Source organism: Somniosus microcephalus, unplaced genomic scaffold (assembly GCF_052327205.1).
Source record: "Somniosus microcephalus isolate GS21.2 unplaced genomic scaffold, FLI_Smic_1.0 unresolved_chr4, whole genome shotgun sequence".
Classification (NCBI taxonomy): Eukaryota; Metazoa; Chordata; class Chondrichthyes; order Squaliformes; family Somniosidae; genus Somniosus; species Somniosus microcephalus.
In genome coordinates this window covers 38,693,348-38,706,543 of record NW_028225182.1, presented here as the reverse complement: position 1 = coordinate 38,706,543, position 13,196 = coordinate 38,693,348, and the positions used below count along the sequence as shown (strand labels likewise).

General features: G+C 49.6%; 1 protein-coding gene across 6 annotated transcripts in view; it reads right to left on the bottom strand.

The window, feature by feature from the left end:
- Positions 1-3,961: 3,961 nt before the first annotated feature.
- The window catches only part of epoa (erythropoietin a), a 136,915-nt gene continuing 127,680 nt past the window's right edge, over positions 3,962-13,196 (bottom strand). For all 6 annotated transcript variants that reach the window (XM_085977339.1, XM_085977338.1, XM_085977337.1 and 3 more), the window contains one exon: positions 3,962-4,759. In XM_085977339.1, coding sequence (XP_085833465.1) covers positions 4,613-4,759 — 147 coding nt within the window. In that variant the 3' untranslated portion in view covers positions 3,962-4,612. The remainder of the gene's footprint in view (positions 4,760-13,196) is intronic.

Here is a 13,196-nt window from a genome sequence, read left to right as displayed (position 1 = left end):
TTTATGGTGTCTCTGGGAAAATACCGCACGGCCACCTCCAACGTGATGCTAAAAAAACAGCACCCAAAGTAAAAGAACAACCCTTGAGGGAAGCAGAAGACCGGGGATATTTTGTCAGTGGCTTGAAGCAATCCTTTACATACCCAAGGCTACAGATTGCATTCGGAATGGATTAGAGTAAAAGCCGACACGCTTGGCAAATATTGACACTTCTACAAGGAGAAGTAAAGGTGCAAAGGCCACCGTTGCCTAACCATTGTATAAAAGACGCAGGGTCAAAACTATTCCCACTGTGGATTTAGACAGGGGCCAGGACATTTATTTACTTGGGCTTGAAAGCCTTTTGAAATGGTGTTGGATTGGCAGTCCAGAGCTGGCAGGTGCCAGTTTTGCCAAGTTATGGATCGTAGTCAGCCAGTGGCTCAGTGGGCAGCACCCTCGCCTCTGAGTCAGAAGGTCGTGGGTATCAAGCCCCACTCCAGGGACATGGAGCCCATAATCCAGGCTGACACTCCCAGCGCAGTGCTGAGGGAGCGCTGCACTGTCAGAGGTGCCGTCTTTCGCATGAGACGTTAAACCGAGGCCCCGTCTGCTCTCTCGGGTGGACGTAAAAGATCCCCCACGGCCACTATTTCGAAGAAGAGCAGGGGGGCGTTCTCCCCGGTGTCCTGGGGCCAATATGTATCCCTCAATCCACATCACTAAAACAGATTACCTGGTCATTATCATGTTGCTGTTTGTGGGAGCTTGCTGTGCACGAATTGGCTGCCTCGTTTCCTACATTACCACAGTGACTGCACTTCAAAAAGTACTTCCTTGGCTGTAAAGCGCTTTGGGACGTCCGGTGGTTGTGAAAGGCGCTATATAAATGCAAGTCTTTTTATTTAAGACTCTTCTGCACCTGTCAAACTTAACAAAAGCATCACCCTTTCTATAACATACCAATGAGTCACAACTGAACAATCCTAAAACATATGTCCACAAAAAGATGAAAGAAAGCTAGTCGCCCTCTCCTGATTTCTTCCCGACTTGAGATAATCCGGCTTCCGCACGAGAGAAAAGCCAATCGGTTGCCGACTTAGAGAAACCCCCAACAGCGACCGTGATTGAAGAATGAACTCGCATTTACACAGTACCTCTCATCTCCTCATGATGTCCCAAAAGTGCTTCACAACGCTTTGAAATGTAGTCACTGCTGTTAATGGGGCAAAGGCGGCAGCACCAGTGTCATGCAGAGCAAGCTCCCACAAACAGCAATCAGATAAAACGACCGGTTAATCTGTTTCGGTGGTACTGATCGAGGGATAAAATGTTGACTGTGTCAGCTGTAACTCAGTGGGTCGCACACTCGCCCCTGAGTCAGAAGGTTGTGGGTTCACAGTCCCACTCCAGGGACTTGAGCACAGAAAGCTAGGCTGACACTCCAGTGGAGTGCTGCACTGTCGGAGGTGCCGTCTTTCGGATGAGACGTTAAACCGAGGCCCCGTCTGCTCTGAGGTGGAGGTAAAAGATCCCATGGCACTATTTCGAAGAAGAGCAGGGGAGTTCGTCCCGGTGTCCTGGCCAATATTTATCCCTCAAAAGACAGATTATCTGGTCATTATCACATTGTGGGACCTTGCTGTGCGCAAATTGGCTGCTGCGTTTCCTACATTACAACAGTGACTCCACTTCAAAAGTACTTCATTGGCTGTAAAGCGCTTTGAGATGTCCGGTGGTCGTGAAAGGCGCTATATAAATGCAAGTCTTTCTTTTTTCTTTTAGGACACCGGGAGAACGCCCCTGTGCTTCTTCGTACAGTGTCATGGGATCGTATGTCGCCACCTGAACCGGCAAACAGAGCCTCGGTTTAACGCTTCGTCCGAATGACGGCACCTCTGACAGCGCAGCCCTGCACTGTAGTGTCAGCCGGGGATGTGTGCTCCAGTCCAGTGGAGTGCGACTTGAACTCACAACCCACTGAGTCAAGCGAGCACACGCTACCGCTGAGACAAGCAGGCACTCGAAAGCAAATACTGCGGATGCTGGAAATTTGCAATAAAAACAGCAAATGCTCGAGTCACTCAGCAGGTCAGGTAGTATCCGTGGCGATGCTACCGGACCTGCTGAGCGCTTTCAGCATTTTCTGTTTGCATTACTCATTAGGCTCTCTTTGACTCCAGGATGTGCCTAATTAGTCCGCTTCCCCCACAGTGAGTACTGGAGCAATGGCCTTAAAAGAACAGTTCACATTAGCAGCCAAACATTGCAATTATGCTTCAGTCTACCAAAGAGCAGCACCACGGGCAAGTAGCCAGTACGTCTAGGATTACACTGAACGCAGCGTTCCCGCTAATCTGCATGGCCAGGAGTCTGCCGGTCCCGTGCAGCCAGGGACTGGTGTTTCAAATGTAAAATTTCGCCCACTTTGAATGGCCCGTTAAAGGGACCGCACACCCAACAAAAAAAAAATTAGGGGAAACATTAACTGAAAGGTGTGGAAGAATAAAGAAAAACTGCATAATCAAGGACGTCCTTCATTTATGGGATGTGGGCGTCGCTGGCAAGGCCAGCATTTATTGCCCATCCCTAATTGCCCTTGAGAAGGTGGTGGTGAGCCGCCTTCTTGAACCGCTGCAGTCCGTCGTAGCAGTCTGATACAGGAAACTTTCGATTAACCGACACCTAAATAACCGGAAATGTCGGTTAACCGGCAAAATTCAGGAGTAGGTTCAGGTAAGTTTTATTACTTGCCTTCCTCCATTTGTTGCTGTGCAAGGGTGTGGCTGCAGCTGTTGCTAAGCTACAGAGACGCTTGGAACTTGTGGCCATTGTTCTGAAGCTGTTGCTAAGCAACAGGGTTTGTTGCTTTATACGGAGCTCTCAGCTCCGTATCTTTTACTATAGCGTTCGGTTATCCGGAATTTTTGTTGAACCGGCACCACGTCGGTCCCATCCGTGCCGGATAAAAAAAAAGTTTCCTGTACAACTCTATGGCTTGCTAGGCCATTTAAGGGCAGTTAAGAGTCAAACCATCTTGCTGTAGGTCTGGAATCACATACAAGCCAGACCGGGTAAGGACGGCAGATTTCTTTCCCCAAAGGACATCAGTGAATCAGTTGGGTTTTTACGGTCAATCCAGTCGTTTAATGGTCACCATTACTGATACAGGTACACTATCCCTTATCCGAAAGCCTTGGGACCAGCTGAGTTTCGGTTTTCGGAATTTTTCGGATTTCAGAAGGTATTATTATAAGACTGGGAAATTTGTATTTAATATAAATTTTTAAAGTTCAGGCTACCTCTTGCGACTGTTCCGTGTCTCATTCCCCTTCCTGCTTCTCTGGAAAGCCGGATATCGGCTGACTCCTACTAAGCTGGCCCGCAAATCAGGTCGGGTGGGGGGTGGGGGGGAGAAAAGAATATCGGACGGGCCGCGGTTCAGGTCGGGGGGGGGGGGGTCGGGGTTGTCGGGGGAGAAAAGAATATCGGACGGGCCGCGGTTCGGGTCGGGGGGAGAAAAGAATATCGGACAGGCCGCTGCAGCTATCGGACGGGCCGCTGTATTGTTGGGTTCACTCTCCCGGTACCTCCTTCACACTGCCCAGCTCGGCCTGCAATCTCCTACCCAGGAGGGAACTCTGTGACCCTCTGCCCTGCTCAGCGTAAGTCGTGCGCCACTCTGGTCATGTCGGCGCACGACTTACGCTGAACAAAAAAACTTTCGGTTTTTAGAGGTTTTCGGAAGTTCGGATAAAGGATAGTCTACCTGTATTAGCTTTTCACTCCAGATCTATTTAATTAACTGAATTTAAATTCCCCAGCAGCCGTGGTGGGATTTGAACTTGTGTCTCTCGGATCATTAGTCCAGCCTCTAGGATTACTAGTCCTACAATATAACCACCTATGCTGCCGTTCCCTATGCAATGCAAAAGGCAGAAATTAAACTCTTGAAAATCAGGTCCTGTACAGGACGTATAAATATGTTTAAATATATACAATATTTTAATGAACACAGAGCTGATCTACAGTGTCTCAGCATTAGTACTAAACTCCCCCATCCCCACAACACATTCGACCGAGTTAGTTCTCACCATTTCTACAATGCTTCTAACAGGTTGCCAGTGAACTTTAATCCCCGAGTTAAGCAAATAACAAAGATCTGAGGCGCAATAGTTGGCAGAGCTTAAAAAGGACAAAGACGTGAATCTCTCGCCTCCCGTATTCACAGAACTCTACAAAAAAAACAGAACGAGGCTCCAACAGCAGGCTACGCCATCGATGAACAGACACTTTCTGCAGCAGATCTGTCAAGCCCCTCGGGTGCGGCTGTCTCTCTCGTCTTTGAGTTCAAAAAAACCGCGCATCCTTGAATCCCGAGCGCCCGGGTTAACAGAGTCTCTGCGGCCGAGCTGTCTAGACGGTATAGAGCTGGACGATCGGCTTTCCTGTAGAACATTATATTCCAAATGAACCAGGCCATCCTCTTCTTTCCCCCTTTGTTTTCTCTTTCTCCCTCTCTCTCCCCGTTCCTTGTTGGTGCTATACATTTTTTGTGCTTAGTATGCAAAGGTTACAGCTTATAATCTGCATCGGAAGCTCCTTCAGAGTCTGTTGGCGTTCGTCTGGGCCGTCAGCTTGTCGCCAGATTGCAGGCTGCTGAGTCGATGACAAACAGTCTGACTTTCCCTTGTAAGAAATTTAAGTACACGTGAAAAATGGTTCTCAGCGTTCTCGTGTTAAAGGTGGTCAGTAGCTGCTGCTCCCGAGTAAGGACATCCTGCACAAAAGCAAAAGAGTATTTATTTCAGGTATAACGAAAGCAACAAGCAGGAAGAGATGGTTTTCCAGTACAGTACAGGAAACTTTCGATTTACCGGCACCTAAATAACCGGAAATCTCGGTTAACCGGCAAAATTCAGGAGTAGGTTCAGGTAAGTTTTATTACTTGCCTTCCTCGATCTGTTGCTGTGCAAGGGTGTGGCTGTTGCTAAGCTACAGAGACGCTTGGAACTTGTGGCCATTGTTCTGAAGCTGTTGCTAAGCAACAGGGTTTGTTGCTTTATACGGAGCTCTCAGCTCTCCGTATCTTTCACTATAGCTTTCGGTTATCCGGAATTTTTGATGAACCGGCACCACGTCGGTCCCGGATAAAATAAAGCTTCCTGTACATCTCAGTACCAACTTCCGAATCGTGCACGTGAAAACCAGACAATCTCTTCACATTTGTTTCTTTACGTGTTGTGTGTTTGATTTCCAGGCGATATCTCTGCATTTCTGGTCACTGTGCTGCAGTGCGGGGGGAGCTCCCTGCCAACGGCCACTGTTCAGAGAAGGGCAGCTAAACTGAAACCTTGGATTAGCACCCCTGCCATTGTCCTGTCTGAAACCCGTTAACTCAGCACAGACTGGGGATCGAACCATGGACCTTCCCAGTCCGCATGGCTCAGCTGAACCATCAGGAAAGACAGATTCAAGAAAACAGACTAAGTATGGCTTTTTGTTGAAATGGGGGGAAAAACCCTTTCCCACCTGCCTTTGAGGATAAAACGGAGCAATACAAACAAAACCCAGTGTGTCCACTTGTGGGGAAGAGCAAAACTAGAGGCCATCAATATAAGATAGTCACCAAGAAATCCAATAGGGAATTCAGAGGAAACTTCTTTACCCAGAGAGTGGTGAGAATGTGGAACTCGCTACCACAGGGAGTGGTTGAAGCGAATAGTATCGATGCATTTAAGGGGAGGCTAGATAAGGACATGAGGGAGAAGGGAATAGAGGGTTATGCTGATAGTTAGATGAGGAAAGACGGGAGGAGGCTCGAGTGGAGCATAAACGCCGGCATGGACTGGTTGGGTCGAATGGCCTGTTGCTGTGCTGTATATCCTACGTAATTCTATGTAAATGCTCCAAACATACATTGGTAATGGAAAGGGTTAACGGCTGTCGCTGTGTCGGCGGAGGGGGACGTGTGTCTGGGAATGGAAAGGGTTAATGGCTGTCGCTGTGCTGGCGGAGGGGGACGTGTGTCTGAGATTGGAAATGGTTAACGGCTGTCACTGTCGGCGGATGGGGACGTGTGTCTGAGAATGGAAAGGGTTAACGGCTGTCACTGTGCTGGCGGAGGGGGACGTGTGTCTGAGAATGGAAAGGGTTAACGGCTGTCACTGTCGGCGGAGGGGGACGTGTGTCTGAGAATGGAAAGGGTTAACGGCTGCCGCTGTGCTGGCGGAGGGGGACGTGTGTCTGAGATTGGAAAGGGTTAACGGCTGTCGCTGTGTCGGCGGAGGGGGACGTGTGTCTGAGATTGGAAAGGGTTAACGGCTGTCGCTGTGTTGGCGGAGGGGGGACGTGTGTCTGAGATTGGAAAGGGTTAACGGCTGTCGCTGTGTCGGCGGAGGGGGACGTGTGTCTGGGAATGGAAAGGGTTAACGGCTGTCGCTGTGTCGGTGGAGGGGGACGTGTGTCTGGGAATGGAAAGGGTTAACGGCTGTCGCTGTGCTGGCGGAGGGAGACGTGTGTCTGGGAATGGAAAGGGTTAACGGCTGTCACTGTGCCGGCGGAGGGGGACGTGTGTCTGGGTTTGGAAAGGGTTAACGGCTGTCGCTGTGCTGGCGGAGGGGGACGTGTGTCTGAGAATGGAAAGGGTTAACGGCTGTCGCTCTGCCGGCGGAGGGGGACGTGTGTCTGAGAATGGAAAGGGTTAACGGCTGTCGCTGTGCTGGCGGAGGGGGACGTGTGTCTGGGATTGGAAAGGGTTAACGGCTGTCGCTGTGTCGGCGGAGGGGGACGTGTGTCTGAGAATGGAAAGGGTTAACGGCTGTCCCTGTGCTGGCGGAGGGGGACGTGTGTCTGGGAATGGAAAGGGTTAACGGCTGTCCCTGTGCTGGCGGAGGGGGACGTGTGTCTGGGAATGGAAAGGGTTAACGGCTGTCGCTGTGCTGGCGGAGGGGGATGTGAGTCTGGGAATGGAAAGGGTTAACGGCTGTCGCTGTGTCGGCGGAGGGGGACGTGTGTCTGGGAATGGAAAGGGTTAACGGCTGTCGCTGTGTCGGCGGAGGGGAACGTGTGTCTGGGAATGGAAAGGGTTAACAGCTGTCACTGTGCTGGCGGAGGGGGACGTGTGTCTGAGAATGGAAAGGGTTAACGGCTGTCACTGTGCTGGCGGAGGGGGATGTGTGTCTGGGAATGGAAAGGGTTAACGGCTGTCGCTGTGTCGGCGGAGGGGGACGTGTGTCTGGGAATGGAAAGGGTTAACGGCTGTCCCTGTGCTGGCGGAGGGGGACGTGTGTCTGGGAACGGAAAGGGTTAACGGCTGTCACTGCTGGCGGAGGGGGACGTGTGTCTGAGAACGGAAAGGGTTAACGGCTGTCCCTGTGCCGGCGGAGGGGGACGTGTGTTTGGTAATCCTAAACTATATTGACATGCACTTGGTTTTGAGTGCGGTTACAAACCTCCTGCGTAACAAGTGCGCCAGATTGTCTGCGACCCCGTGGGCCCTATTTCGTGACCTTTTACCTCCCATTTCTTGCACCATTCCATCAATACTGATACTCAAAGGTACCATCAGGGCTACAGAGCCTTAAGTACGGCAGTTAGAGGTACAATTAAGATTTTGCAGCGGAGATTTTTTTGTTAATGCTGTAAGAAAGACTTGCATTTATGTAGCGTCTTTCACGACCACCGGACGTCCCAAAACCGCTTTACAGCCAATGAAGTACTTTTTTGAAGTGCAGTCACTGTTGTGATGTGGGAAACGCGGCAGCCAGTTTGCGCACAGCAAACTCCTACAAACAGCAATGTGATAATGACCAGATAATCTGTTTTTAGTGATGTTGGTTGAGGGATAAATATTGGCCCCAGGACACCGGGGAGAACTCCACCCTGCTCTTCTTCGAAATAGTGGCCACGGGATCTTTTACATCCACCTGAGAGAGCAGACGGGGCCTCGGTTTAACGTCTCATTTGAAAGACGGCACCTCCGACAGTGCGGCGCTCCCTCAGTATTGCACTCTTGTGCCATGGCACAGCCAGGGTAAGTCTGCCTCAGGGACACCACTTCTCCCCTAACTCCCTACCCCCTGCCCCCCACCCTGCTTTCCTGAAAGTCCTCCAGTACCAAGCCCAACTGGCCATTGTTTCAAAGTGACCCTAGACCGTAATTAGCAGGTAATTCAACCAAGAAGGTCAAGCCTGATCCTGTCATCATCTTGCATATGTACACTTTTCAGCAGGGAGTCACTAGGCAGTGATCAGGAGTGGGAACGCTGGCTGTTTTTTATTTGTCCCCTTTTTAGCCTCTGGTTTTGAGGCCAATTGTAGCATCCCTTCTGTTTAGTTCAATAGCCACTGGCAAACTGTCACTGTGACTGTGCTTTCGATAATGTCCCGCATAAGAGATTAGCGTGTAAAGTTAAGGCACATGGGCTTGGGGGCAAGGTATTGACTTCGATAGAGAACTGGTTGGCAGACAGAAAGCAAAGAGTTGGAATAAACGGGCCTTTTTCTGAGTGGCAGGCAGTGACTAGTGGGGTACCGCAGGGATCGGTCCTTGGACCCCAGCTATTCACAATATATATTAATGATCTAGACGAGGGAACTAGATGTAATATCTCACAAAGCTGGGTGGGCGTGTGTGCTGTGAGGAGGATGCCGAGAAACTCCAGTATGATTTGGACAGGTTGGGTGATTGGGCAGAAGCATGGCAGATGCAATATAATGTGGATAAATGCAAGATTATCCACTTTGGTGTCAAAAACAGGAAGGCAGATTATTATCTGAATGGCAATAGATTGGGAGAAGGGGAAGTGCAACGAGACCTGGGTGTCCTTGTGCACCAGTCGCTGAAGGTAAGCATGCAGGTGCAGCAGGCGGTTAAGAAGGCAAATGGTATGTTGGCCTTCGTAGCGAGAGGGTTCGAGTACAGGAACAAGGATGTCTTGCTGCAGTTGTACAGGGCCTTGGTGAGACCACATCTTGAGCATTGTCTGCAGTTTGGTTGCCTTATCTGAGGAAGGATGTTCTTGCCATGGAGGGAGTGCAGCGAAGATTCACCAGGCTGATACCTGGGATGGCAGGAATGACGTATGAGGAGAGATTGGGTTGATTGGGCTTATACTCGCTGGAGTTTAGAAGAATGAGAGGGGATCTCATTGAAACTTATAAAATTCTAACAGGACTAGACAGACTAGATTGAGGGAGGATGTTCCCGATGGCCGGGGAGTCCAGAACCAGGGATCACAGTCTAAGGATAAGGGGTAGGCCATTTAGGACAGAGATGAGGAGGAATTTCTTCACCCAGAGAGTGGTGAACCTGTGGAATTCTCTACCACACAAGGCAGTCGAGGCCAATTCATTAAATATATTCAAGAAGGAGTTGGATATATTTCTTAAGGCTAAAGGGATCAAGGGATATGGGGAGAAGGCAGGGACCGGGTACTGAATTTGGATGATCAGCCATGATCGCATTGAATGGCGGAGCAGGCTCGAGGGGCCGAATGGCCTACTCCTGCTACTATCTTCTATGTTTCTATATTTCTATGTGATCACGTTGTCCGAACCTAGCTGGGAGTGTCGAGCAGAACTGGAAGCCAATGTTGCGCTGGCACCCTGGATTATCGATCCACCACATTGTGCAGTGGTGGGCTTCGGGGTAAATCCCTCCCTCCCCACCCTCCAACTGTGTTGCGTTTCCAGTCTCAGCCCACCCTCACCCATTGCCCATTAAAGAAAATCAGGTGTATTTCTGGGGGGAGGGGGGAAGAGATTGGGTTAATTTTAATTGGGAATGGGATAGATACTTGGTAGAAAAAGGAATTGAGGCATATGGGGCAGGGTTTCCACTTCTTTTCACTGTAAGTGTCTGCTGTGGCTCAGTGGGTAGCACACTCGCTGCTGGAGTCAGTAGGTTGTGAGTTCAAGTCCCATTCCATGTGTTATATCCGAGTGGTAAGGTCCAATAACTGATATAAGTGAGACTTCAGGAACCCAAAACTTATCTTTTTAATGACACAGTTTAGGAGAGAACAGAGCTCTTACAGCTACAGGCATGCACTTCTAATTCTTACTGCACGATGCAAAAATGGAGGATCCTATGAGTCATTCTACCCATAGTGCAATGTTACCTTAATACTAGTAAATATAATCCCTTAGCATTTGTCTCCCTCTGGTGGATAACTTAAGCATTACATCCGAGATTACTATACCATGGAACTTGAGCACATAAATCTAGGCCGACGCTCCCAGTGCCAGTACTGAGGGAGTGCTGCACTGTCGGATGTGCCGTCTTTTTGGATGAGACGTTAAACCGAAGGCCCCGTCTGCTCTCTCAGGTGGACGTAAAAGATCCCACGGCCACTATTTCGATAGAAGTACAGGGGAGTTCTCCCTGGTGTCCTGGGCCAATATTTATCCCTCAATCAACGTAACAAAAACAGATTATCTGGTCATTATCACATTGCTGTTTGTGGGAGTTTGCTGTGTGCAAATTGGCTGCCGCGTTTCCTACATTACAACAGTGACTCCACTTCAAAAAGTACTTCATTGGCTGTAAAGCGCTTTGAGACATCCGGTGGTCGTGAAAGGCGCTATATAAATGCAAGTCTTTCTTTCTCTCTGCGTCCTACATTCATTACTTTCCATCCTGCACAGTCCGATAAGGTGCAATAGCAATTCTCCAAACTCTGAGTGAAATATGGGAGCCTGCTATCTATGACACGTGGCACCATTAAAATAAAATACCTTTCAGAAAGAACTTGCACTTACATAATGCTTGATCACATCTCTTATCACAGAATCACAGAAACCCCACAGTACAGATAGAGGCCATTTCGGCCCATCGAGCCTGCACCGACACATATCCCACCCGATCCCCGTAACCCCTACACCAACACATATCCCACCCTATCCCCGTAACCCCACGTATTTAATCCCCCTAACATTAAGGGTCAATTTAGCATAGCCTATCAACCTAACCCGCACATCTTTGGACTGTGGGAGGAAACCGGAGCACCCGGAGGAAACCCACGCAAACACGGGGAGAATGTGCAAACTCCACACAGACAGTCACTCGAGGCCGGATTCGAACCCGGGTCTCTGGCGCTGTGAGGCAACAGTGCTAACCACTATGCCACCGTGCTGCCCCGGAACACTTCAGAGAATGAATTACATTTGCACAGTCACTGCGGTTATGTAGGTAGCCTTCTCGTGCACAGCAAGCTCCCACAAATAAGAGTGAGGCCAGTGTTTGATGGTGCTGGCAGAGAGGAAAATGTTGGCCAGGAAATGGGGTGAATTCCCTCCTCTCCTTCCACTAGTGCCAATGGGATGGTTACCATGCACCTGAGCCACCAAAGCAAGCAGATGGAGCTTCAGTTTAATGTCTGATTGAAAGCCGTGTTACAAGAAAGGTTCTTCCCTCCCCTCCTCTCATCTCCTGTAGATGCTAACACGTGCCTTCCAGCAGTCAGCGGAGAAAGATATTGACGGGGAACAAGCTTCTCAGCCTGTGTGAAGTTCATGCTCTGTAACTCGTACCAAGCCCCATTCGCCCACCACCCCCCTGCTCGCTGACCAACCCCTTTGACCAAGCTTTTTGGCCACCTGTCCCAGTGTCTCCTTCTTTGGCTCAGTGTCTGATTACGCTCCCGTGGAGCGCCTTGGGACTAATGTCACCCCGAATTTTTCTTTGGGTGTCCGGCCCCTTTAAGAGGCTGCGCGGCCCATTCAAAGCGAAATTTCACATTTGAATAGCCAGGCCCGGGCAGCGCGGGACCGGCAGACGCTTGGAGGGGAAAGTACGTTAGCGGCGCTATATAAATGCAAGTTGTCGCACTCGGATAAGACGGCGACATGCCTGAGCAAGTACAAACTACAAATCGACTTGTAATTGAGTTGGGATTTTTGTGCTCCCTGCGTGCAAGGTCAAATCTGAGATGGTGGGACTGAGTATGGGAACAGCTGAATGGCAAGAAGCAGACAGATGATAAGCAAGATCTTTTGCCGTCTCCAGCCAGCCTGGTATAGCAGCTGACGGACCGCACTTCCCCACTGAGCTGGGCATCCCTCCCAAGTCAACACCTTCCCTCAACAGCAGAATAGTTGCCCGTGGTCGGTTGATAAATATAAGTTTCTTTTAACATACAGAACGAAGGAGTTGTAAGAGATATATATACAGGAAACTCTTTTTTATCCGGGACCGGCGTGGTGCCGGATTATCAAAAAGTCCAGATTACAGAGAGTTACAGTTAAAAGGTAGGAGAGCTCCATGCACAGTAACAAATCCAAGCTTCCCTGTTGCTTAGCAACAGCTGCAAGAAGCCTGACCACAGACCAAGCGTCCCTGTTGCTTAGCAACAAGTGCAGGAACCCCCGATTACACAGCCAAGAATCAAGAAACAGCCACTAATATGAAGAAAAAAACTTAACTGAACCTACTCCTGAATTTTGCCGGTTAACCGAGATTTCCGGTTGTTTGGGTGCCGGTAAATCGAGAGTTTCCTGTATATATAAAAACCACAGCACCACCTACTGAGAATAGCCTGCAACTGCACAGTGACAGCCAACTGTTTACATACAGAATTTTCATTCTAAATGTTTACACAGGCACTTTGATGACAGGAAGCTGGACAGTTATTGCGCGCAACCGCAAGGTTTTAATATATCGATTTAAAGTGTGAACTTATCACTAGTCGCACCAAATGTCACCAAACAGAAACTTTACCGCTTCACCGCTCCTGTTAAGGCCTCACTCCTCACCCACTGTAATATCCAAGCCGCTGTCCCTTTCTACCTGTCGTGTTAATCAAGCCCCTTCGTCCCCTTGGGGCTCAGTCACTCATTTGCTCTGGTGACAGACTCAGTGGGTCGCACTCTCGCCTCGGAGTCAGAAGGTTGTGGGTTCGAGGCCCGCTCCAGCGGCTTGAGCACAAAAAGCTAGGCCGACACTCCAGTGCAGTGCTGAGGGAGCGCTGCGTTGTCGGAGGTGCCGTCTTTCGGATGAGACGTTAAACCCAGGCCCCAGGTGGATGTAAAAGATCCCACGGCACTATTGGAAGAAGAGCGGGGGGAGTTCTCCCTGGTGTCCTGGGCCAATCTTTATCCCTCAATCAACATCATTAAAAACAGATGATCTGGTCATTGTCACATTGCTGTTTGTGGGAGGCACTATATAAATGCAAGTCTTTCTTTCTTTGTTTTCTTCTACAACATCCTCAGCA